The sequence below is a fragment of the Triturus cristatus genome, chromosome 9 (genome assembly GCF_964204655.1).
Source record: "Triturus cristatus chromosome 9, aTriCri1.1, whole genome shotgun sequence".
NCBI classification, from domain to species: Eukaryota; Metazoa; Chordata; class Amphibia; order Caudata; family Salamandridae; genus Triturus; species Triturus cristatus.
The window spans coordinates 1,259,060,145-1,259,087,328 of NC_140592.1; the positions used below are offsets into that span (position 1 = coordinate 1,259,060,145).

General features: G+C 43.7%; 1 protein-coding gene across 2 annotated transcripts in view; it reads left to right on the plus strand.

The window, feature by feature from the left end:
• G2E3 (G2/M-phase specific E3 ubiquitin protein ligase) overlaps positions 1 to 27,184 on the plus strand; it is a 504,970-nt gene that overhangs the window by 183,830 nt on the left and 293,956 nt on the right. The window contains exons 5-7 of one of the 2 annotated variants that reach the window (XM_085627368.1): positions 7,421 to 7,510; positions 7,735 to 7,863; positions 23,892 to 23,993. Coding sequence is in view for 1 of the 2 variants with exons in the window: in XM_085627367.1 (XP_085483493.1) it covers positions 23,892 to 23,993 (102 nt within the window). In the remaining variant the exon portion in view is untranslated. The remainder of the gene's footprint in view (positions 1 to 7,420; positions 7,511 to 7,734; positions 7,864 to 23,891; positions 23,994 to 27,184) is intronic. The other variant, XM_085627367.1, reaches the window with a different exon arrangement.

The window sequence follows — 27,184 nt, forward strand, 5'->3', positions numbered from 1 at the left end:
GCACACAGCCCGATGGTATACCTTGACGGAGGCGAGATAGATAGCTTTTTTACCCGAATCATACGCCTTCCGCCAAGCCCTCTCTGCACCTGCCCTTGAGCGCACGAAGGGCATCATCGTACCATGGGCTAGATTCTCTGGCACTGGTCTTACAGGCAGTGAGTGGAATAAGCGCATCTAGCGCTTTGGAGATCCACGCGCAGAACCCATCGTAACCTGAATCAACAGTTACAAACGGATCTAATGGCTCTGCCGCGAGGACACGGTGCAGATCTTCCAACCGTAATTTGCCCCAGTGCCGCCTTACAATCAACTTAGCAGGAGGGGTGACGGTCCTACCTGACAAAGGGGTACTAATGGCGACCAAAGAATGATCCGTCCAACCCAGGGGCGAGACGGCAGTGACAGAGGCATTTGTCAAATTGGTGAAGAAGGGATCTAGCGTATGGCCACAGATGTGGGTGGGCTGCTGAACAAGCTGCAGCAACTGTAAGGCCTCCAAATCCGTGAGAATGCCACTGACCGCGGGTAGGTCAGATCTATCGAAATGGAGATTAAGGTCCCCCAGAATCGAAAAATTGGGGCACCCCACCACCAAGGAGCTGACCACGTCCGGGAAAGCGGCGCGAAACGCCGTCTCGCTCCCTGGGGGACGATAGACCACCATCCCCGAAAGTGAGGAGTAACCAGAATCTTAAACAGCGCACTTTCACATCCCGCAATGGTCAGTGCAGTCCAGGAGCAAGTAAGACTGGAACGAGTAGCCAAGGCAATTCCCCCTCCCCTAGAAGATCTATTAAGGGTATGGACTATATAGTCCGGGGGGAATGCCAGATTGATAATGGCTGCGTCCTCGTCTTTCAACCATGTCTCGGTGATAGCCGCGATGTCCGGGCTTGCATCCTGCAACAGGTCAAATACTGCCTGATAATGTGACACCAAAGACCTAGCATTAAAACTAAAAATACGGAGAACATGCTCCGTGTAGCGAGCGGCTGCCACCGGACATGAGGGGGCGATAGAAGTAGCTTGCTCCAAAAACCACTGACAATCGGCACAATGATAGGGGCCGTCCAATGGATGTAGGAGGGGTGGACTACAGCCAGCAGTCCGGCGCCCCAGGTCACGCAGGGTGTCACAAGAGTATGTCAGCATGGCCGGATATAGCCAACCGCACCTCGTACCAGCAGGGCCTGGCCAGAGTCCTGCGCGGAGAGGACGACTTTAAATAGGCGTCCCCTGGACTGAAGCGAGCGTCAGGACGCTCTAAGATGGCGCCCGCAAAAGCGCCAAAGCCCCAATCCAAAATGGCGGCCAAAGTAGATTCGATATTCCCCCTCGGGACCCGGACCCACCAAAGCGGCGGTGCATCAACAGTTTAAATGCAGGTAAGTGGAGACCCTAGCCCCCAGGCCAAGCAGCAAAGCACAGAATAAAATGCACGCTAATGAAAGCACATTAGGTTAAAATACAGCGCTGAAAAACGACGCGCTAAAACGCTAGGTCAAAAGTAGCAGCAGAGGTGGAATGGGGCCTGTGCATGAAACCTCGTGGGTCACCCTATGGACCTGCGGTGCTGTTCGGGCATACCACCTGTTAGCCGGTAACTCTGATCTGAGTCGTTCCCTTTAAGGCAGCACTCTTTCTTCAGGTGTTCCATTGCCAGTGGTACTCTGAGGCTGCCTATCGACTTGCCTTGCAGTGGTGGTTGTGGGATCTTTTTGCCCATCGACATGGTGAAGAGAAGGCACCTAAGACGCACCAGGGGAACATGGTTGCAAAGTATACCATGCACCAAGCCTTGCCCCAAAGGACCACGAGGCTGGCTGAATCCCAAAAAGTGCAGGAACGTAAGAAGCAATGGGTATTCAGGCCGGCCGCATGGCCCTGGAGGGCAAAATAGAGACAGTCTCAATGTCCTTTTATTGCGAGCAAATCTGCACCACGCGGCTCAGAGGGTGCAGATGGTGGAGGGTACAGTGATGGAGCTGCAGGCCGAGGTGAAGACTTTGAAAGGGCTAAAGTCATAATTGACTGCTAAAAAATATCCTGGATTAAGGGCTGCGAATGCAGAAACAGTCAGAGAAATAACCTCCACTTCCATGGCCCCATACTGAATGGGGTCAATGCAGAGTTTCGTGGAGAATTGGATTTGCTAGGAGCAGAAACCATTGGGACGGTCTGAGTTTGCCGTGGAAAAGGGCGCATTATGCTCTGGTGGTGAGATATTCTCCCCAGGCGCCTCTGCAAGCTCTGATTGCATACATCCTGGTCTAAAGAGACCAGGACTGTAGCCTCAGTTTCTAATCTGTGCATGCAACGAGTGTTTGATAATCACACTATCACGGCGGACCCAGATTACTCAGAGCAATGAACTTGCAATGGATTCTGGTCCTTCCCGCTCGCCTAAAAGTCTTCGCGCAGGGCAAGAGTCATGTTTTTGATCGCCCGGAGGAAATGTTGGGCAAGGTGGGTGCTTGTCTAGTGGTGGCCTCTGGGCGCAGCACAGACCAGATGGATAACATCAAGGCAGATGGCACAATGGTTCGGGCCGACTAGTCCTCTGAGGGATCTGGAACTCCTACTGATGGTCTGGGATTGACATACGGGTGGTACAGGGGTAGTGGAAGACTAGGACTCCCCCCTGTGCGCTCTGAGGGCTGGTGGCACTGGAGCCTGATGATGTAACTTGAACATAATATTGGTATATTACTGACTTAGTTAACTGTGTTTTAGATGCCAGTCTTCCGGTCTGCGGGGAGGAAGCGAATGAGGGGAGATTGATGGGGAACAACCGGTAAATGTGACCGGGCCTGACTGAAAGATAGGCCTCAATTTGGTTTCCATACATCACTTACGAAGGGGACAAGTTGAGAGACACTACTGCCCCATGGAGGGTGGAGAGGCAGAGCTGATCCGCTGGGGGTCCCTTGCATAGGCTGGGTGTCTGCTGGCTCTGATACTGCCCCAGGTTGTTTACTCTCTTCACTCTTTCACTTTGTGTGGGAAGGAGAATATAAGAACATAGGTGTTTGAATTGACGGTTGGGAGGATTTAGTCTGTAGTTACACTTGGGACGAACCGCCAGTTGGGGTGAAGTTGTGTGCCCTTATCTGGTAGTGGGTTGGGTGGAGGGGGCAGTTAATGTAAGAATGGGAAGGAAGGGCAGTGTTTGGATGAAATGTACTGTGATCAAATGGGGTGGATAGCATTGCAGTACAGAAGATCCTGGTGGATGGCATCTGTGACCTGAATTGAAACGGTCACTTGTAACTTTCAGGAGATAAATAAATAACTGCTCCAAGCGAGGTGGAGTGTACTGTCTTCGGAGGTATAATGTGCAGATTGTTGCAAGGAAACACATCTTCTGGCTAAGGAGTGGAAAAAATTAAGGGGTTCTGTGTTTGTGGCTAACTACCCTAGCAGTGTAATGGCTTGGATTGCTGCTGGGGGTCCCTTTATAGAGAAGGCGGTGTTAGACCCAGCAGGTAGATATGTGATGTAACACTACCGCCTCCACAGAATGTGCTTGTAATAATTTGTAGTTCGAGGCATATGAGCTGCGGAATTCATACTGTACAATAGATCGCCATCTGGTGTTGGGCTCGGATGCTTGCACCTTGTTGTTGTCTTGGAAGAAGTCTTTTGTAGTCACGAGATAGAGGACTCCTCCCTTGGACGATAGTGCGCATGGGCATCGACTCCATCCTCCAATTGTTTTTTTCCGCCATCGTGTTCGGATGTAACTTAGGCGCTCTGGTTCGGTAACATGTTATCCAAATCTTTTCGACACGCAAAGCATATCAAACTCGACGGTATTGTTTTCGATCACGTGCTTTTCGACGCGCTTATCAAATACTCTATTCTGGTCATCGAGGGCTGCTGGGATATCGGCGCCGTTCGGGCCTACGGCTCATGGAAAGGACTCCATTTAAAAAATGCCCCCTGTGTGGAGCTAAATTCCCACACAGTGACCACCACAAGGTCTGTAATCTGTGTATCTCGCCCGAGCACGACGAGAAATTGTCAGGCCTGCGCTTCCTTTCAATCCAAAAAGACCATCCGTGATCGCCGGGCCCGACGACACATTATGGCGCAACAAGCAGCTCCGGCACCGGTTGACATCTTTGAAGGGCCCAATGTCCAGGAGGAGATTTCTGAGGATCTCGAAATAGTGTCCGAATCAGATGACTCTGACTCAGACGACCACATCGCTCCAGGTCAACGAGTGAGTACAACTGCCCCCTACCTCAACCCCACCTCAAAAAAAGAAGGCCCTGGTCAAAACTTTGCCTGCTGGTCCCAGTCGCGACCGAAGAAGAAGTTTCAGAAGCCCCGCCCCAGGGCCCGGCTCCGAAGATAAAGGACAACCCTTCCAGCGGCTCGGGACCGAGCAAGCTGCATTTCAGTCTCCCACAGGCACCATCGGCACCAAAGACTGGAGCGCAGCCTACTCCCAAAGAGCCATCTGCACCGACCCCCCCCCCCCCCCCCCCCCCCCCAGCTCCTAAAGAAGACATCTGGTCTGAAACCGAGACATTCGGAACCGAAAAGGATTTCCGCCTCCACGTCGAAGCCGAAGGACCCAAAACCACCTCTCAAGGCTCAGGAGCAGAAATCCAAACCTCGCTCGGACCTGAAAAAATCGGCACCGAAGAGGAAGAACTTTTTCGACCAGATCCTATTGATCCGAAACAAAAAAACTCTCCACATAGACCCCAAAACAGGACATGTGGCTGCTGTTCCACACAAGAAGAGGAAATTGGACTCCCCAGGCATTCCTGCAGTGCCTGTAAAGAGGAAAGACCGTGCTACTTCATCTTTACGACCCTCTTCTCCTGTTCTTCCTACTAAGCCTGTCTCTCCTCCACATTCTCCAATACTTCCACCAAACTCACCACTACCACAGGATGATTATGATTTGGGGGATGGCGGAGGCAACAATGACCCTTTTACTGACCTTGACGACACACATACCACAGGACGATTATGATGAACCCAGTTGATCCTCCAGACCTCCCTGATCCCCATGCATACCCAACAAAGCCATCTCCCCAGATGAAAATATTGGTTTTCGTCCGCTTGTAAATAGAGCTGCTCAGTGCCATGGTGTTCCAATGCATTCGGACCCTGCAGAGGACGACTTTCTAATAGACACATTTGAACAGTCATTACAGACTGTACAAACCCTGCCAATGTTAAAAGGTGTCATTAAACATGCCCCCAACATATTCAATGACCCTGTTGGGGCTAGAATTCTCAATCCGAGAATTGACAAAAAATATAAATCGCTCCCATTGATCCCACCTACACCAAAGGTCAACTCCCTTTAGATTCGCTAGTGGTTACGAACGCTAGAAAACGTGCCAATTCTTTGACCTCTGGTGATGCGCCACCTCCGGACAAGGAGTCTAAATTATTAGATGCTTCCGGCAAACGAGTTGCTGCCCAAGCAGCTAATCACTGGCCGATAGCCAACACACAGGCATTACTTGCTAGGTATGATAGGGCTCACTATGACCAACTGGAAACCCTATTGCAATATTTACCGGATCAATATAAGACCAAGGCCAATGATTTGATTAAAGAGGGGAAATTAATAACTAATGCATCAATCAGGTGTGCCCTTGATGCAGCAGACACCGCCTTTAGGTCCATTATCACTTGCGCATCTCTGGCTTCAAACAGGAGGTACAAACAACTATCCTCAATCAGCTGTTCAATCGGGAACAACTTTTTGGACCGGTTGTAGATACAGCTTTAGATAAAATGAAAAAGGACACGGAGACTGCTAAATCCATTGGGGCATTACAATCTCCATCCACACGAGTTTCCTTTCGACGCTCCTTCTATAGAGGAGCATCCAAGAACATCAGTGCAGACACTGCTTATTCCTACAAAAAAAAACCACACAAACATCCCCAAACAGGGGGCATTTTAGAGGTGGATACAGGGGAAATGACGACAAAGGAAGAGGCCGAGGTAACAACAACACTCTCACCTCCCCCACTAATAAGCAGTCACTTCCCTCCACTCCCTCCAAACCATTCCACTCCGGCTGGAGGGAAACTATCACAGTTCCTACCTGTCTGGAATGCCATCACTACAGACCAGTGGGTAAGACAAATTATCCACTATGGTTACTGCCTGAAACTTACAGCGACCCCACCCACCATACCACCCAAACAGCGTGCAATGGCCACAGAACATCTCACGCTCTTAAAACAGTAAGTTCTCTCACTGCTTCAAAAGCATGCAATAGAACTAGTTCCCTTACAGCATCAAGGAACAGGGGTGTACTCGCTGTATTTCCTAATCCCCCCCCCAAAACGGACGGCACCCTAACGCCAATACTCTACTTCGGGGAACCACCTTTACAACGCAACTTTTACAACGCTATGCTATTACAACGCATTTTTTACAACGCAAAAACTTTTACAACGCATGCTTTTACAACGCGTGCCATTATATGGTAAGTACTGTTACAACGCATATACCTTTACAACGCATTATGTGAAAATGCCTTTACAACGCATTCATTTACAATGCATGGCTTTACAACGCAAGATGTTATATGGTAAGTACTTTTACAACGCATATACTATTACAACGCATTTTTTTTTCTTTGTGTTTCCATTTAAAAAAATATTTCTCTTGTTTAATTATTTTTAAAAAAGCATTTGTAATTTGACAAAAGTTATTTGTTTTTCAAAATATTAATACTAGAGTATTTTGTCTAGTAGAAATGTTTGGATGGATAGTAGTTAAATTAATACTTGAGTATTTTAATTATTTATAATAAAGCAATTTTAATTTTTAAAAAGTGAGTAGTTAATTAAAATATTAAGACTTGAGTATTTTGTCTAGTAGTAATGTTTGGTTGGATAGCAGTTAAATTAATACTTGAGTATTTTAATATTTATACTTGGCCATTTAGTTTAGTAGGAATGTTTTGTTGGATAGTTAAAAAACTAAAAGATTTTTAAAATATTAAAAGTTGATACTTAATAATTACCAAATTTAAGAGTTGAGTATTTTTCAAAATTGAATGTGTTTTTAATAAAAAATAATGGAGTATTTAATATTATAATTTAAATAAATATGAGTGAGTACCTAATTTAAAATACTAGAGTATTTTTATCACATATGAAAAGACTAGAGTATTTATAAGTCCAAAAGACAGTGCCCTTTTTTAAAGTAATGGAAGAGTATTTTTGGTTTAATTATTATAAAAATAATATAATTTTATTTTTTAAATAAAAAAAATACTATAAAAATTAAAAGAGTAATATATTTACAAATTTATCATTAATAAAATTTTAAAATTAGAAAAAACATTTATAACTTACTTTTTGTAATAAATTCCCACGCTTTTCCATTGTAGTCTATGAGCGTCTTTGTCCTTCATTTATTTTGGCAGCCTTAGAATATACAACCCGCGGAACAAGAAAAGAAGGTACAGAAAGTGAAGTAAGAGAAAGTTTTGAAGGGAAAAGACAATAGAGTCAAGGTAAGGAACATATTTAGTTAATTTACATTTATTTAATTACAATATTGGTGTTAAAAAAAATTAATTTAAAATAATGACAGTAAACAATTTTTGATTTCACATTTTTATTTGTTTTAAAACTCATGAAAAAAATAAGCATATTTTTCATAAATTTTTCAAAGTAAGTTTGATTTTTATTACAAAATATATATATTTTATTTACATATATTAACATTTATTTACAGTAGAATTTAAAAAAGTAGTCCGCCATAAATTGAGATGCACGCGATGACGTAAGGACGTGAGCGTCGACGTAATGCGCCATTTTGCAGAGCATCGGAGGAGGAAGCAGCAGGAAGCTGATCTGCGTCCAGGTAGGAAATGTTTTCAGTTGATATTATAGATTAAACTTTTAAAAGGGATACATATATAGTAAGGAAAGAATAAGGGGAGGTTGCTGGAAAACTAATAGATGTCTTAAATGTTGTTAAACATGTCCACATTAATGTCATTAATACATGACTATGTCGGGTCGCTTAAAGTAAGTTAGTTATTTAAAAAAAGTATGTAACTCTTACAAAATTAAAAGTTACTTTTCAGACAGTTGATTTGTTTATTTACGAAGTAAAAAACGTACTGTCGATCTTCATTTCTAAGTTCAAAAATTGAGCGTACTTGTAAATTTTGTAAATGAAAAATTGAAATACAAATGATGATTCAGCTGCAAAGTGCATTTCGGAATATGGTTTGATTTGTATATTATACATCTGTTTGAAATTTGGTGATTGGTTTTGACGGTATTTAAATTGGATTTTTTCGGTAATTTGAAAAATGGAGTTCCGATAATGAAAAGTGGTTCAAATTCGATGGAACAGTTAATTTGTACTAATTGGTTTATTTTGGTGGAAATAAAGATTTGTTTTAAATAATAAAAAAAACCCGACTTGTTTGTTTGAAAAAATTTTTAGAAAAAAAAAATTTGTATGCCAATTGAATTTTAAAAATTACTATAATTTAAAACAAAGCAGGAAAGTAATTACATTCATTGTTTTAAAAAGAAAGAATGTTAGAAAGATTTTCCAGGTAGTCTATAGCCACACACAACGAAAACTGTTGCAGAATTGCCAATAGTCTCTCAGACATTTCCCTTGTTTTGACTGTTACTCGTGGGTTTAGACTACCTGCGAGTGTTTGTGCTATTCTCATTTCTTGGAAACTTTGCTCCTTCTTCAAAGTTTCCAAAAATGAGTAGAAGTTAGGATGTGGTTTTCCAATTGTATGATTGAAGGAGTTATGCCACCCCTCAATGGCATTGTTTGTTTTGGCCTCTCCCTCTAAACAACTCGTGTAGCAGTTCCACCACTCCACATGGAATCGTGGCTTCCTCCTGCGACCCGATCTGCTTAGGTGTCCAATCCATGTGTCCTCAAAATAATTTAGAATGGGTGCCAATTTTTCCTCGTTACTCGTATAATAAACAGATTCTATAATTGCAGTGTAGTACTCGTCCACACTATCGGGAGGAACAAAACAAAGTGCAGTTAATTTTTTAAGTTCAAACTGTAGTTTGCTATCCCGAGAATATTCTGCAACTAGGGATGTTTTCTGTAGTTTACGCCAAAATGCCTGCGAAAAATGGAAGAAACATCCCTGAAATTGGGTATCCGTGTACGTTTTAGTGATCACATTGATCATGCTCAATTCGAAATCAATAATTATTTTTCGAGGACTTGCAGATGTTTTGCTTTTAATCACTGATAAAAGTTCAGTGTATGTTGCAGAAGTCTTATCAGGTAGCAAACTATACACTAAGGGAATTACACTATTGTTAATTTTAGCATGTATAGTGTAAATTTGAGTGAAAGGATGGGGTGTACTTTTAAACGTCCCATCCATCATCCAAATTTCACTACTTTCTAACTTAGCAAGGTTACGTGGGGTACTAAAAATTAGAATACGTTTCTGAGGGTTTTCGTTGTCATGCAGAAGGAAAGGTTCATCAGAAAAAGAAATAGAAAGATCATGAGGAATTCTAATGTCAGAGAATGTATGTGGTGTAGACAATTGAATATTACTTGCCTGCTTTTGTCTCTGAATAATTCTTCTCAAATTGGGTATTATAGGCATGTTACTAGCAACATGACTGGGGACATGCTGTGCAACCTCCCTTAAAATAGATCCTGTAGAATCATTGGAGGTGCTTGCAATTGCTTTCATCTCATTTATTGTCTCTCTGATTTCTACATCCATTGCAGAGGCAGAGTGGTTATGTTCAGTGGTTTTCACAACCAAATTATCAACAGTAACCGCTCTGCCACTGCAATGGGTAGTGTAGTATTGCACGCACCTCCAATGATTTCTAGTTAAACTTATTCTTTCCTTACTATATATGTATCCACCATGGTTTAACAAATTTTTGCCCTTCCTGGATTTAAGGTAGTTGGCTGCTCCAAGGCTAGACATTATCTGAAAAAATGAGAAAAGTTAAAAAAATTAGCATGATATAATTTACGATTTTTTAACAACATAACTTTTACTCTATCCATTATTTTGGCTACTGATGCACCTTCATGGAGTAAGAATAGTAAATTGTTACCCCTACACTATCCAACACTTTCCCTAGTGATGCACCTTCCTGGAGTTAGAATAGTAAATTGATACCCCTACACTATCCAACACTTTCCCTACTGCTGCACCTTCCTGGAGTTAGAATAGTAAATTGATACCCCTACACTTTCCAACATTTTCCCTACTGATGCACCTTCTTGGAGTTAGAATAGTAAATTGATACCCCTACACTATCCAACACTTTCCCTACTGATGCACCTTCCTGGAGTTAGAATAGTAAATTGATACCCCTACACTATCCAACACTTTCCCTACTGCTGCACCTTCCTGGAGTTAGAATAGTAAATTGATACCCCTACACTATCCAACACTTTCCCTACTGATTCACCTTCCTGGAGTTAGAATAGTAAATTGATACCCCTACACTATCCAAAACATTTCCCTACTGATGCACCTTCCTGGTGTTAGAATAGTAAATTGATACCCCTACACTATCCAACACTTTCCCTACTGATGCACCTTCCTGGAGTTAGAATAGTAAATTGATACCCCTACACTATCCAACACTTTCCCTACTGATTCACCTTCCTGGAGTTAGAATAGTAAATTGATACCCCTACACTATCCAAAACATTTCCCTACTGATGCACCTTCCTGGTGTTAGAATAGTAAATTGATACCCCTACACTATCCAACACTTTCCCTACTGATGCACCTTCCTGGAGTTAGAATAGTAAATTGATACACCTACACTATCCAACACTTTCCCTACTGCTGCACCTTCCTGGAGTTAGAATAGTAAATTGATACCCCTACACTATCCAACACTTTCCCTACTGATGCACCTTCCTGGAGTTAGAATAGTAAATTGATACCCCTACACTATCCAACACTTTCCCTACTGATTCACCTTCCTGGAGTTAGAATAGTAAATTGATACCCCTACACTATCCAACACTTTCTCTACTGCTGCACCTTCCTGGAGTTAGAATAGTAAATTGATACCCCTACACTATCCAACACTTTCCCTACTGATGCACCTTCCTGGAGTTAGAATAGTAAATTGATACCCCTACACTATCCAACACTTTCCCTACTGATGCACCTTCCTGGAGTTAGAATAGTAAATTGATACCCCTACACTATCCAACACTTTCCCTACTGCTGCACCTTCCTGGAGTTAGAATAGTAAATTGATACCCCTACACTATCCAACACTTTCCCTACTGATGCACCTTCCTGGAGTTAGAATAGTAAATTGATACCCCTACACTATCCAACACTTTCCCTACTGATTCACCTTCCTGGAGTTAGAATAGTAAATTGTTACCCCTACACTATCCAACACTTTCCCTAGTGATGCACCTTCCTGGAGTTAGAATAGTAAATTGATACCCCTACACTATCCAACACTTTCCCTACTGCTGCACCTTCCTGGAGTTAGAATAGTAAATTGATACCCCTACACTATCCAACACTTTCCCTACTGATGCACCTTCCTGGAGTTAGAATAGTAAATTGATACCCCTACACTATCCAACACTTTCCCTACTGATGCACCTTCCTGGAGTTAGAATAGTAAATTGATACCCCTACACTATCCAACACTTTCTCTACTGCTGCACCTTCCTGGAGTTAGAATAGTAAATTGATACCCCTACCCTATCCAACACTTTCCCTACTGCTGCACCTTCCTGGATTTTGAATAGTTAATTGTTACCTCTAAAGCATGGTACATTTTAAAATCTGCTGCACCTTACAATGTTGCTTGAAATTACCTTTTTCTTTCGAAATTGCTTTTCTGGCTGACTCTTGTTCAGTGGTATTGGTGTGTAGGCTTGTGTAGACACTTACAAGGTGATTTGTTGTGGAATCGATAAATAAATGTCTGGAAAAGTGAAAAAAGATAAAAATTTGGAAACAGAACGATGTTGAGAAATGTGTTTTTTTAAAATTTCCTTTAAAAATCGCACATGTGATATAAGTTGCAGCACATAACAATTTCCGTAATGCTAAACCATCCTTTAGACATGAAATATAATTCTGAAATGGGGAAATGTAATCATAACTGCATTGATTTTTTTTGGAAAACTTTAGCAATGCGATAGTTAGTGTAGTATTTTTAAGGTTCAGAATCCGTGCTGAAAATATATACCTTGTTTCGTAGAACTCGCTTTTCTGGATGAGGTGGCTGAAGATGATTTCCTTTGTTGGCTCAAGATTTTAGTTGTGATTTAAAGTTGTTTTCTTTGGGAAAAAAAAAAGAGGAAAAAACAATAATTAACGGTGGTTACAAATGTTGAAACTGAGTATCTTTAAAATTATACTGACATACAATATAACTAGTACTACATGACACTGTCCTAATCAATGCACCTTACTGCAGTAGAAATAGAGATATGTATCCCTACACTACACAGAAATATCCCTAATGTTGCTCCTTCCTAGAGTAGAAATAGTATATTGTTTCTCTAAACTATCCATTAGTTTTCAAATTAGGTCCGTTAGAGGAGGAATAATTGCAAAAGGAATGATTAATAATGTATAGTATTAAAAAAATGGAAAAGGTTACATACCTTTTCCAGTGGTTTTTTTGTTATCGTCCCTTTAACCTGATGCTTGTAGGAGGTTGAAATTTTTTGGGGGAAAAGATGTTCACTGGTGGAAAAAAAAAAAAAAAATATTTGTTCCTTTGTCAACGTTGGTTAGAAAAAAAAAAAAAAAACACTTTTGTAATATGAAAAAGGAGTATGAGTAACAATTGGTGAGAGTAAACATACTACACATTTGATGCATTTTTCAACTAAAACATAACAGGAAATTTTGAAACTATTACGAAATTAGTAAAATGCAGAACATTCATGGACTTAGAATACAAATATTTGCCCTAGTAATATGAAACGCTTTTGCAGATGTGGTAACTAACTGAAGTCTTATTAGAAATTGTTACTCCAGCATCATGGTAATTTTTCGTTTATTATGTGGTGAGATTGAGTAATAAAAAAAAAACACCTTTGCCAAACATGACTTTCGGAAATTTTTAAAAATAAATTTTACAAGTAAAACCATTACACATAAATAACATTTACCTGAACAATTGAGTTTGTCAATCGTTAACGTGGTGAGGATGCCAAAATAGGTGCAGCTATTGTGGAATGTCAAAATCTTCCGATTTTCTGGTTGTGGAAAATAAAAAACTTGTTTTAATTTTGAGTTTAATTTTGTTGATAATATATTGGAAACATTACATTTGTAAAGTTTTTATTATTAATTAAAATTATATTTTTTGTGGGTTATGAAAATATATTTTTCTAAAAACTAACGTTTAGAAATATATTAATAACTTACTAGTAGTTCTGCTGTTATGCTTTCACGAGTGAATTCTGTGCTCTCTCTGAGGAGGTCGCAGTGCAGGTGACAGAGGGTCAGCTTATTACGTCTGCTCTCTGCTAGTTGATAATCAACTGAGTGCAAAATGGTGTCTCCCTTGTATTTATAAGTTTTACTCTGTGTCACTATTAATTTTTTAAAAAACTGCGTTCGATGTGTTTTTTTTAATGCTTTGTTTTACTGTGGAAAATGATAATTTAAAAATGCTTTTTAACAAATATTGTTTTCATTCATTTGCTCCGTTTTGGCATCCATTTTGGAACATGTCTTTTGGTATTGTTTGCATAGAAACTGTGGTAGGACAAGTTTTACAAGTGAGATGGGTAAAATGGCGCCTATGTGTATGTGTGTTATGTTTCAGTTGGTTTACTTACTTTGCGATCTAATCATGTTAAAAATGTGTTTGTTATGTTATTTATTGTTTCGTTATTTTTTAAAAGCTTAGTAATGTGTGAAAACGGATTTTTTTGGGGAATTTTGAGTATTAATTTTAATACTCGAGTATTAATTTTAATACCCGAGTATTAATTTGGTAATGCGTTTCAGACGATTTACGTACAGTTCTTCTCCACGTTTTAATACACTTCCCCACCCTAAAACCCCTAATTTCCCTGCATCCCGTGCCAGATTTTATTGTACTTTTAATTAAAAAAAAAAAAAAAACGCGTTGTAATGGTATGCGTTGTAATATACTTCGTTGTAACAGCTCTTTTCAGTATTTAAATAGGTTTGGCGTTGTAAGAGAATTCGTTGTAAAGTAATGCGTTGTAGTAGTACTAGCGTTGTAAAAAATGCGTTGTAAAGGTAAGCGTTGTAATAGCATGCGTTGTAACGTCATACATCCATCTACTTCAGACATCTCAATCTCTACATACAGTGAGATCATTTTCACATGATCACACTTCAACAGGTCCTGCCACTACTTCAACAGGGTGACTTCCTTGCCACACTAATCTCAAGGACGCCTACTTCCATATTCCCACACACCTGGCTCACAGGAAATACGTAAGATTCATGTTAGACGGACAACACAATCAGTTCAAAGTCCCTCCATTCGGGGTGACCACAGCACCCAGAGTGTTCACAAAGTGCCTTGCAGTAGTAGCAAATCCATGTCTTTCCATACCTCAACGACTGGCTGATACAAGCCAAGTCATACAACCAGTGTGTTCATCACACTCCTCAAACTATCCAGCTACTACACAACTTGGGGTTCACAGTAAACTACACCAGGTCACATCTTCAGCCCTCCCACACACGTCCGTATCTAGGGGCCACAATAGATAGCTTCAAAGCTCTGGCATATCCCAATCCAGCCAGGATAGTCAGTATACAAATCCTCATCACCAAATTTCAGCCACAGCATTCCCTCCCAGCGAGGGTGTTCATGCAACTCATAGGAATGATGGCATCTTCATTGTATCTCACGCAAGACTTCAAATGCGTCCATTACAGGAATGCTTAGCACGTCAATGGAACCAAGCTCAAGGTCCGCTTACAGATCTGGTGTTGGTAGACAGCCGCACACATCGCTCTGCAGTGATGGAGCACAAAACCTTTCCAGGGGGCGGCCGTTCCTAGAGCCGGTTCCACAGATCGTGCTAACAGTGCTAACTGTTGAGTGTGTTATTAACTGTATTCCCCAAACGCCTAACCACTGCCCCCTGACAATCAACCCCTCGCGCAGCTGAACTAGGCGCTGAGGAGGGTTGAGGACAGCTGCCGTGAAAACACAGGGACACGCCCACCGAGTTAGGCCACGCCCCCCGCTACTCTCGCTATAAAAGCGCGCGCTCTCCTGTCAGCGCTTGATAAAAGACAGAGCTCTTGAGGCGGAAGCCGAGAGCAGGGAAACGCAATTTTTAAGACTTTTTAACTATTGTGTGTGTGAATACTGCTGACTCTTCATTTTAAAGATTGCTTTTAAAAACTGTTGTGTGTTATTAACTGTATTCCCCAAACGCCTAACCACTGCCCCCTGACAATCAACCCCTCGCGCAGCTGAGCTAGGCGCTGAGGAGGGTTGAGGACAGCCGCCGTGAAAACACAGGGACACGCCCACCGAGTTAGGCCACGCCCCCCGCTACTCTCGCTATAAAAGCGCGCGCTCTCCTGTCAGCGCTTGATAAAAGACAGAGCTCTTGAGGCGGAAGCCGAGAGCAGGGAAACGCAATTTTTAAGACTTTTTAACTATTGTGTGTGTGAATACTGCTGACTCTTCATTTTAAAGATTGCTTTTAAAAACTGTTGAGTGTGTTATTAACTGTATTCCCCAAACGCCTAACCACTGCCCCCTGACAATCAACCCCTCGCGCAGCTGAGCTAGGCGCTGAGGAGGGTTGAGGACAGCCGCCGTGAAAACACAGGGACACGCCCACCGAGTTAGGCCACGCCCCCCCCCTTTCCCCATTTAAGAATGTGCTGTTTCCGGAGGCGCAGCGGACGGGCGCAGCGGGCGCGCCGGCGGTGCGCCGAAGCCGCGCCAAAGGCAAGCCCGCCTGCGCCCGTCCGCGACCTGACGGGGCCAGGGGCCACAACCCCTGCCCCCCATACCATCCAGGTCAGGACATACAGCTCAGCCGCCATAAAAAAGATAAGACCTCCTATTATGGCGCAATGCCCGCACTCCTTTCCTCCAGACGACCTCCCTATTCAATGCCCTGGCTGCAAACATTCCTTTGACACCAGCGAGGCACCAGCCACGCCACAGGATTATCAGATGTACCTGTTAAACTGCCGTTCCCTTCCCCGGCATAGCATGCAGATATGCCTACTCCTAGAGAACCACAACCCGGATGCAATCTTCTTGACGGAGACATGGCTTACGCCCCACTCAGAGCCAGACATAGTCACCGCCCTTCCCCCTGGGTTCCAGATCCATAGAATGGACCGGACCAAGGGAAGAGGGGGAGGTCTGGCTATTATTTTAAAAGAGAAATACGGCGGGCGCATTTCGACCGAAGCTATTCCGGAATGCGAAAGCATTACATTCAGAATAGACTTCTCTGCGAACAGCTCCCTTTCTGGTACCCTGATATACCGCCCCCCAGATTCAGGAAAACTGTTCCTTAGGTCCCTTCCAGATATTATCGCGAAGCGGCTTCTAACCCCGGCTAACTATACAGTTCTAGGAGATTTTAACTTTCATTTTGACTCCCCCACAGATCTTGTTGCTAGGGAATTAACAGAGGACCTGGCAGCTTTGCAGTTGATTCAGTTGGTTAGGTCCCCCACCCATGAAAAGGGAAACCTGCTCGACCCAATTTTTAGTAACTGCACCGGACTAACGGTCGGGCAACCCACTCGCCTCCCATGGACAGACCATTTCCTTATCCCATTCACCTGGTCTACCATCAAACTTCCCTCAATTCCTCCCCGTCCTATAACTAGGAGGAATTGGAAAAAACTCTCCATAGAGCCATGGACAACTATCCTAGAAGATTCCCGTCCACCTCCCTGTACTAACCCCAACCAAGCAAATAACAACTATGAGGGTTGGATCAGGAAATCACTAGATACGGTCCTTCCCCTCAGGAAATCCGCTCCCAAGAGAGTACATAAGGCCGCTCCCTGGTTCTCAGATTCCCTGAGAGACTTGAAACGCCTCTGCAGGAAAAAGGAGAGAGCCTGGAGAATAGATTTCCTGCCAGAAAATAAAAAACACTACAAAGAGGCTATTAAGGCCTATAGAAAGGGGACGAGAACAGCTCAGTCTGCCTACTTTGCAGACCAAATAATGGCAGCAAAATCAAAACCCAAGGAGATCTTCCATCTGGTTAAAAAATGCATTACTGTCAATACTGCTCCCCCAGTCCCGAAATCACTAGAGCAATGCAATGAACTGGCAGACTTCTTTTACAATAAAGTCACGCAGATTTACTCTGCTTTCCCGGTAACAGCCAAAAACTCAATTAACTTAAGCCCCCTGAATAATTCCCCCCTGCAAGGACAACCCACGCTGGATCATTTCTCCCCATTAAACCTGGAGACATTACAACAACTGGCAGTCCAAGTAAAGTCCGGGTCTCCCCTTGACCCTGCCCCACCAGAAATACTGCTCCAGGCAGGCCAAGCCATTTTTCCAGTGGTGCTAGAGCTCCTCAATTCATCCATCTCTTCTTGCACAGTACCAACTGGGTGGAAGAGAGCCATGGTACGGGCTCTGCTAAAGAAACCCACCCTCAATCCAGAAGATCACTCTAGCTACCGTCCAATCTCATTACTTCCCTGGGTAAGTAAAGTGCTAGAGAAACATATAAATACCCAGTTGACACAATTTTTGGAAAGCCATGCACTCCTGGACCCATCCCAGACAGGCTTCAGGCCAAAACATGGTACTGAAACTGCTTTGCTGGCAGCCGTCGAAGAGTCTCGAAGGATACTGGATCAAGGGGGATCAGTGGCAGTGATCCTCCTTGATCTAAGTGCAGCCTTCGACACGGTCAGCCATGCCACTCTGCTGAACCGTCTGTATAACATCGGTATCGGATGCGATGCTCTAAAATGGCTAAAATCATTTCTGCATAACAGATCCTTCCAGATCTTCGACGGGGACATAACATCAGCCAGAAAACCCCTAGACTGTGGAGTACCACAGGGCTCCTCTCTGAGCCCTGTGCTCTTCAATGTCTACATGAAACCACTGGCTGGGCTCGTCGAACCATCAGGCATTAAAATTGTATCATATGCCGACGATACCCAGCTAGTGGTTTCACTGACGCAGGAAAGGACCGGCCACACCTCAGGAAACCTGATGAACTGCCTGGAGGATATAAAAAAGTGGATGACAGGCTCTTCATTAAAGTTGAATGGAGATAAAACGGAGCTCATGCTCCTAGGCACTGCCTCACCCACTTTACTCCCCTCCATGTGGCCTAGTTGTCTGGGCACACCTCCTATCCCAAAAGAGAGTGTAAAAAGCCTGGGAGTATGGCTGGATAAAAACCTCTCCTTCTCCACCCAGGCTACTAAACTTTCCGCTATCTGTTTTGGGTTACTCAGAACACTAAGGAAGGTTCTCCCCCTCCTCCCAATGGAAGCAAAACAAGTGGCAGTGCAGGGCCTGATCCAGTCTCGGCTGGACTCAAACAACGCTCTGTATGTGGGGGCCCCAGAGCTGTCCTTGCGAAAACTACAGGTCGTCCAAAACTGCGCAGCCCGCACGTTGCTGCAGATCCCGAAGACGCAGCCTGCAACACCTGCCCTGGCCGCCCTACACTGGCTCCCAGTAAAGCAGAGAGTGGCATTTAAGGCACTATGCATTGCCCATCGAGCTTTCTGGGGGTCTGGTCCAAGGATCCTTAACAAAATGGTTACTCAATACCATCCCAACAGAAACCTCCGATCTACGGAAGCCTTCCTAGCCGTAGTCCCAAGAGTGCGGAGAGCCAGGACCGGAGGAAGGATGTTTTCCTTAAACGCCGCGAAGATGTGGAATTCACTCCCGCTACATATCAGGTCCAATCCCAACCTATTCTCATTTCGAAAGCAGCTGAAAACTTACTTGTTTGCTAGATCCACCTAAGCTCGTCTCCACCACTCATCAGTTCTGTTTTTTGCCTTAGCGCTTGGACGCCCATTGGGCAGCAACCGCGCTTTACAAATTACAATACAATACAATACAATACAACAGCAGACGAATCCCTCTCCGGCTGGATAGCCCATCTCATACACCATACAATTTAAGGCAAGTGGACGACTCAACAAAAATCGCTCCACATCAATCATCTAGAATTACTAGTAATATTTCTAGCGTTAAAATCATTCCAAACACATCTTCTCAACAAAACTGTCCTAGTCCGCACAGACAATAGGACAGCGATGTTTTGTATACAAAAACAAGGAGGAACGCTTTCTTTGAAACTGTCTCCTAGCGCAAAATATATGGAGATGGGCCATTCCACTAAACATATCTGCTAGCAGAACATCTTCCAGGGGTGAACAATCAGATAGTGGATCTGTTAAGTCGGCTGACTCGAGAGATACACGGATGGGAACTTCATCCGCAAGTTCTCGAACCTTTCTTCCAAATGTGGGGCAACCAGACATCGAACTGTTCGCCGCAAACGCAAAATGCCCAACCTTCGCCACCAGGTTCCCACACCTGTTGTCCAAGGGTAATGCGATATGGATGAACTGGTCAGGCAGATTGGCATACGCTTTTCCGCCACTCCCACTCATTCCGTCACTCCCACTCATTCCGTTAGTAGTACGCAAGCTCAAGCAACGGTCTCAAAATGATCCTAGTTGCCCCCACATGGGCACGGCAACCATGGTACACAACACTCCTCGAACTCTCGGTAGTTCCACACCAGAAGCTACGTCTCTTCCCAAGACTGCTCACACAGAACCATGGAGAGATAAGGCACCCAGATCCAGCACAGCTGAATCTAGCAATCTGGCTCCTGAAGTCCTAGAGTTCAGCTACCTTAACCTACCCCCGAATGTATGAATATTAAGGAAGCCAGACGCCCCACTACTAGAGCTTGCTATGCAGCTAAATGGAAAAGATTTGTCATTTACTGCAACAACACAATAGATCCATTAGATGCTTCAATTCAGAACGTTATCTGCTGTTTGCTAAATTTACAAAGATGCAATCTGGCATACTCATCAATCAGATTACATCTGGCTGCCCTTGCAGCCTACCTACAAAACTATCAACATTTGTCATTGTTTAGGGTACCCTGTATCAAAGCCTTTATGGAAGGCCTTAAAAATGAATTCCACCCAGACTACCACCCTCTCCAGTGTCGAACCTTAACATTGTTCTTACTAGACTCATGGGTCCCCCATTTGAGTCTTTACATAACTGTAAATTACAATTCCTTAAATGGAAGGTAGCCTTCCTTGTCGCAATCACCTCTCAGAAGAGTATTGCGATCCAGGCTTTAACCATACAAGAACCATTCTTACAAATACATCGTAACAAAGTGGTTCTCAGGACAAATCCAAAATTCCTTCCAAAAGTAATCTCTGCCTTCCATCTTAACCAATCAGTAGAGTTACAAGTATTTTTCCAAAACCCTGATTCGGTAGCAGAAAGAGCTCTTCACACACTGGACGTCAAAAGAGCTTTACTTTATTACATAGACAGGACTAAAGCCTTTAGAAAAACAAAACCACTTTTTGTAGCTTCCTCATAAAGGCAATCCCATCTTCAAAGCTGGAATTGCAAGGTGTATAGTAAAATGCATTCAAATATGTTACCAGAAAGCAAAACGTAGGCTAACAATTCACCCAAGAGCGCATTCAACTCGCAAACTAGGGGCTTCCATGGCATTCTTAGGGAACATTCCCCTAGAAGACATTTGTCCGGCAGCAACATGGTCTACAACACACACCTTCACTAAACACTATTGTGTAGATGTGCAGGCGAAGCAACCGGCTTTTGTAGGCCAGGCTGTTCTTAAGACACTTTTTCACACCTCTACAACTGATACAGGCAACCACCGCTAGGGGAGACACTGCTATGCAGTCTATGCTACAGTATGAATTCCACAGCTCATATGCATCGAACGGAAAATGCTACTTACCAGTATGCATCTGTTCTTGGCATGTAGAGCTGCGGAGATTCATATGCCCACCCGCCTCCCCGGAGCCTGTATCTGTTCCAGTGTTATCTTGATTAGATACATTCATATGGACATCTCTTCTACTTCTTACTGACTCCATCATTTACCATCATGGCGAAAAACAATCTGAGGATGGAGTTGATGCCCATGCGCACTATCATCCAAGGGAGGAGTCCCCTATCTCGTGACTACAAAAGACTTCTTCCAAGACAACAAGGTGCAAGCATCCAAGCCCAACACCAGATGGCGATCTATGCTACAGTATGAATTCCGCAGCTTTACATGCCAAGAACAGATGCATACTGGTAAGTAGCATTTTCCTTACAAGACACGTTGGAACGAATAGCAGTAATCATTGTGAAACTTATCCTGGAGCTCTCCTTGACAGGTGTACTGGTCTTGCTCGCCTTGCGTGTCCCAATTTGCCTGAGAGTAAACTCCAGCCCTACTTTCAGCAAACTAAGCATCGTAATTAATTCCCTTCCTTTGTCCCCATTGTGTAATATTACATTTTACAGTGTTTGCTCTTTAATGAACTCCCTTATTGTATAGACGTCAGTACTGTTTAACAGTTGAGAAAAAGCGCAACATTTGGACTTCCTTATGTGCTTAACAATTGTGTTTTTGCCCTGTTGAAGTTGTACAAAAGCAAGGTCTGGAATCCAAATTCTTAATGTAGGGTCCTACCCACTTACACAAGTGGGTCCTCCGGCAGGGCCGTACCAGGAGTCCATCCGCAGATGGACTCCTGTCTGACAAATACGCACATCCTGGAATACCTACAGTAATTGAACACTTCAAGTGACTTCACGCAGAAGGCTCTGTGCTGGGCCCAGACCACTCACTCAAGTGGAGGGGCAGTACAACTACTGACATTTTCCTTCTCTGAACGTGTCCTGTACAATATTCCACCAGCCCTAAAGAAGACCACAGGTCCCACAAGAAAGTTTAAAGTCTATAAATCTAAGTGACCGGGAGTCGTTCTACAATCCAGAAAGAAAGAATTAACTTGCCAAATGGGTGAAGAGAGTATTGATGCCTCTAGGCCCACGTAAATGACCTCTGACCACAGAAGGGCTGTGCAGTACTGTTTGGAGGACATCACCGAGGGTCAAAACATGCACCGTAAAATGTAAAAACATGCAACCGCCTTAGGGTTCCTCCATAGGACACCCCCTCACAATATGCACTTGTGACCTGATATGGCACAGAAAGATAAATGTGATGCGTTTATGTAATGTCTTGGTATTCCGTATGTATGTTTTTTTATCGTGTGGTGCGTAGAAGGATTTATATAAATGGTTCAAACTTTGTTTTTGGCACGCCAATTGAATGTATCATGGGTGGTACTTGAAAGGGGAAAAAAAATGCCATCAAGTGAAAAATATACTTTATAAGACATGTATTCTCTTTGAGTGTACAACTTTATAGTAACAATAGATATGAGGTAGCTGAGTAATCAAAAACGAACCCTAAAAATGTACCATGGTCCTTAGATGACAATTTGAGACCCGAGTAAGGGGAGTATCTCTTAAATAATTTAAGATCAATGGTATTGGGGCTATCTTCACACTCCTCCAGCGTTTGATGCCAGCCCCCTAGTTCCAGACAAGGATCACTCGTCGTTACGACAGGCATGTCTTTAATAGAGAGCATCTACTGAGATGAGGCTCTGACCTGTCATTAGGGCTCTCAGAAAAACTGGGGTTCTTACTTTGCAGATGCATAGGCTGATAAGAATTTTAACGTAATATAGCTGAACAATGTGAATTACAAGTAGTTGTCAGAAGAGAAGCAAATTAAATTGTGCCTTTTCATTTTAATGACTTTCTTTCTGTGGGCATTGAGCTGTAAATCTTCAACAATTCACATTTGTACCTTTTTTTATTATATTACATTTTTGTGCTATGATGTGGTAGATCAAGACTGGTGATATGTATAGGTTTAATAGGAGTAGAGGGGAGGTTGTACTGTCACAAGCACCCTCACTGGTGATGCCTTATCTGGGAGCAGTGTGATGTTCTGAAGTCCTGTGGTGCTTTCCCATTCTGGAACTCAAATTGGTTGTATTGTGTCCAATCGGAGGCTGCTGCTAGGGTATGCCCCAGTTCAGGAGGATTCGTGGGCATTACCTCATTCAGTAGCTCATCTGTTTTTCTCTTCTGAAGGCCTTAACTGGGCTGCAGACCACTTCGAAGGGCTAATATGGAGTTTCAAAGACTTAATCTGTGCTGTTGTCCAATTCTAGCCGCTTCAGCTTTTTTGCACAGTTCTGGAGGTCTGAACTGGGATATTGCTTCCAGAATTTGAGCTTGTGAATCTAGAAAAATCAGCAATTCATCACCTATGAGAAGCTGGTGACCAGCTTTGTGATGGGATTAAATTAAGAGTGAGAGGGATTTTGGAAGTGTGATGGCTAGGTGCATTCCTCCAAAAGACTAAACGTTGTACCCAGTAGAGTATATGCCTCAAGGGAGAGGCTGTGGTTTTAAACCTGTTGCCTTCAGTCTAAAACCCCCAGCATAGGTGTGAAGGCAAGTACAGTGCACAAAGACGAAAATGCCTACAGCAATGGTGAGCAGTGGTTTCACCTAATCGAGATTGGAGAGCCCCCCTTCCAAGTAGACTTTTAAGAGAATGCATAGATGTACCAGACTGGATGAGGATTGTCCATCCGTTATCAAGAGTCCAGTTTGATCTGTACCTGGCAGAGGGACACCTTGATTCATACTCTGTCTTTAATGTAGCTTGACCGGTGACCCAAAATCAGTTAGCAGTAGCTTTTGTGTATCAAATGTCTGATCTCTCTAATTCTACATCTTGAATATTCACTAAACATCCACTGATTGTAGTTTTCTTTTTCTCCGTAGTTATTGTCCAGTGGAATTTGGCAGCGAGGAGAGGAAGATGAAGGCATTTATGGATTCTTGGCTGCAGATATTCGCAAAGAAGTGTCCCGATCAAAGAGGCTGGTAAGTGAGGACTGCAGTGGTGCAAATAGGATTGGAAACAACCCTATTCTTGTTCCACATCTCATCTGTTCATCAGTACTCCATTTTTTGCTGATTCTTTGAGAGGTTATGCTGGTTTGGGATAAACACAGGCTGTTCATTTTCTATCTGGTCCTGTCCCATGCTGCTCTGCTGGAAGTTCTTTAAGCTACTCTTGTGCATCGTCACATTCACCTCTACCCACTGTCCTTTGACAACACCCATTACAGTTCTCAAGGAACCTGCAGACCTAGCTGAGACACCTGTGGAATTGAGTAAGGCTTTCCATAAAGAGCCGGAAAGTATGGACTCCATCCTGATCTAAAACCTCTATCCAAGGTCTGGATCCAAACAGGTAAATAGCAATTATCCATTCAAGTTCATTGCGCCGCTTCCCACAAGATAAAGGCTTATAGAAAGCCCAAGTAAATTGCCAGAAATGCTTGGATAGGATGAAATTAGCCAGATAACACAATAGAGCTCGAGTGGCGGCTGTGGGTGCTTCAATTTCTTTATCAGACGATTTTGATATTCCGAAACCGTCATCTCTGCCTACTTTCATGACCCTGAAGCTCATTTTCAAATTTAATTTGGACTTTGAAAACAAATTTAAGGAGATGCCTTTGAGTGGCAGCATATTTGAATAATTTTATGTTCAAGGCGTATGAGCTGCAGAATACATACTTGTGCATAGATCACCATCTGATGTTGGGCTCGGATGTTTGCACTTTGTTGTCTTGGAAGAAGTCTTTGTAGTCACGAGATGGGTGACTCCTCCTTTGGACGATAGTGCGCATGGGCATCGACTCCATCCTTAGATTGTTTTTTTCCCCCATCGGGTTCGGATGTGACTTGCTGCGCTCCGGTACCATGTTTCCAACCTTTTTCGACGCCCAACCCATCACCACTCGACTGTATTGTTTTGTTTGCGTGCCCTTCGACGCGCTAACCTCCATCCTCGATTCCGGTCGTTGATGCAGGCCGCTGGGCTTATCTGCACCATTCGGCCCTACAGCTCATGGAAAGGACTCATTCAAAAAATGCCCCCAGTGTGGAACTAAATTTCCACACAGTGACCACCACAAGGTCTGCAACCTTTGCCTCTCACCAGAACATGAGCAAAGGGATTGCCAGTCCTGTGCCTCTTTTCGCTCCAAAAAGACTATCCGTGATTTCCGGGCTCGATAACACGTTATGGCTCAACAGGCTACACCGGTGCTACATGACATTTCCGACGAAGGCCCCGATGTTCCAGAGTCAGAAGATTCCGAGGAGCGCGACATAGTCTCTGAAGCTGATGACTCCGACTCCGATGACCACATTACTCCAGGTCAACGAGTGAGTACAAACGTCCATGCCCCTGCCCCATCTGATAAACAGAAGGCTCCTGAAGACCTAAGTCGTGACCAAGGGAAAATTTCAGAAGCCTCGCCTTCAGGCCTGGCTCCGAATACGAAGGAAAAGCCTTCCGGCGGCTCAGGACCGAGCAAGCTGCATGTTAGTACCCAAAAAACACCTTCGGTACCGAAAGCAGGGACACACCCTTTTCCAGTTCCACCCAAAAAGGCCTTTGTGTAGAACTCGTCAGCACCGAAAGACCATAAGGCCTCGGAACCGATCAAACACCAAAAACCTTCGGATCCGAATATGATTTCGGACTCGACATCGAAACCAAAGGAGCACAAGACCCCTCCTACAGCTCCAGAGCCCGAATCAAAACCACGCTCGGAACCGAGATAATCGGCACCGAAAGGAGACAACAAGCAGAAAGAATTGTTTGTGCCAGATCCTATCGATCCAAAACAAAAGACATTACATGTTGACCCTAAAACAGGCCATATTGTCAATATCCCAGCAAAGGAGAGGAAACTGGATACCTCACACACTCCTGAGGTACCTGTGAAGAGAAGAGACTTTGCAACTTCACCCCTAAGACCCTCTTCTCCTATTCTGCCTACCAAACCTTTGTCTCCTAGACACTCTCCTAGACACTCTCCTAGACACTCTCCTAGACACTCTCCTAGACACTCTCCTAGACACTCTCCTAGACACTCTCCTAGACACTCTCCTAGACACTCTCCTAGACACTCTCCTAGACACTCTCCTAGACACTCTCCTAGACACTCTCCTAGACACTCTCCTAGACACTCTCCTAGACACTCTCCTAGACACTCTCCTAGACACTCTCCTAGACACTCTCCTAGACACTCTCCTAGACACTCTCCTAGACACTCTCCTAGACACTCTCCTAGACACTCTCCTAGACACTCTCCTAGACACTCTCCTAGACACTCTCCTAGACACTCTCCTAGACACTCTCCTAGACACTCTCCTAGACACTCTCCTAGACACTCTCCTAGACACTCTCCTAGACACTCTCCTAGACACTCTCCTAGACTCTCTCCTAGACTCTCTCCTAGACTCTCTCCTAGACTCTCTCCTAGACTCTCTCCTAGACTCTCTCCTAGACTCTCTCCTAGACTCTCTCCTAGACTCTCTCCTAGACTCTCTCCTAGACTCTCTCCTAGACTCTCTCCTAGACTCTCTCCTAGACTCTCTCCTAGACTCTCTCCTAGACTCTCTCCTAGACTCTCTCCTAGACTTCCATACTCGCCCTTACCACCACAGGATGAGGATGATCTAGGGGACGGGGGTGGACACGATAAGGATCCTTCGGATGACCCTGATGATAACACTACTCCACCACATGATACTTGTGAAGATTACAACAATCCCACAGATCCTTCAGACCTTCCTGATCCGGATGTATACCCATCTAGGCCATCCCCTCCAGATGACAATATAGGTTTTAGTCTGCTCATTAATAGGGCTGTGCAATATCATGGGGTTGAACTACATTCAGACCCCAGGGACGAAGATTTCCTACTAGATACATTTGGTCAGTTCCAAAAATCAATACATACATTACCCATGCTTAAAGGTGTCATTAAACACGCACCAGACTTATTTAAAGACCCTGTCAGGACCTGGATTCTCAATCCTCGGATTGATAACGTATAATCCTGCCCCCAACGATCCAGTTTACATTAAAGGACAACTCCCTTTATATTCTTTGGTAGTCTCATATGCTAGAAAATGTGCTAATTCCCAAACCTCTGGTGATGCTCCACCTCCTGACAAAGAGTCTAAACTGCTAGATGCATCAGGCAAAT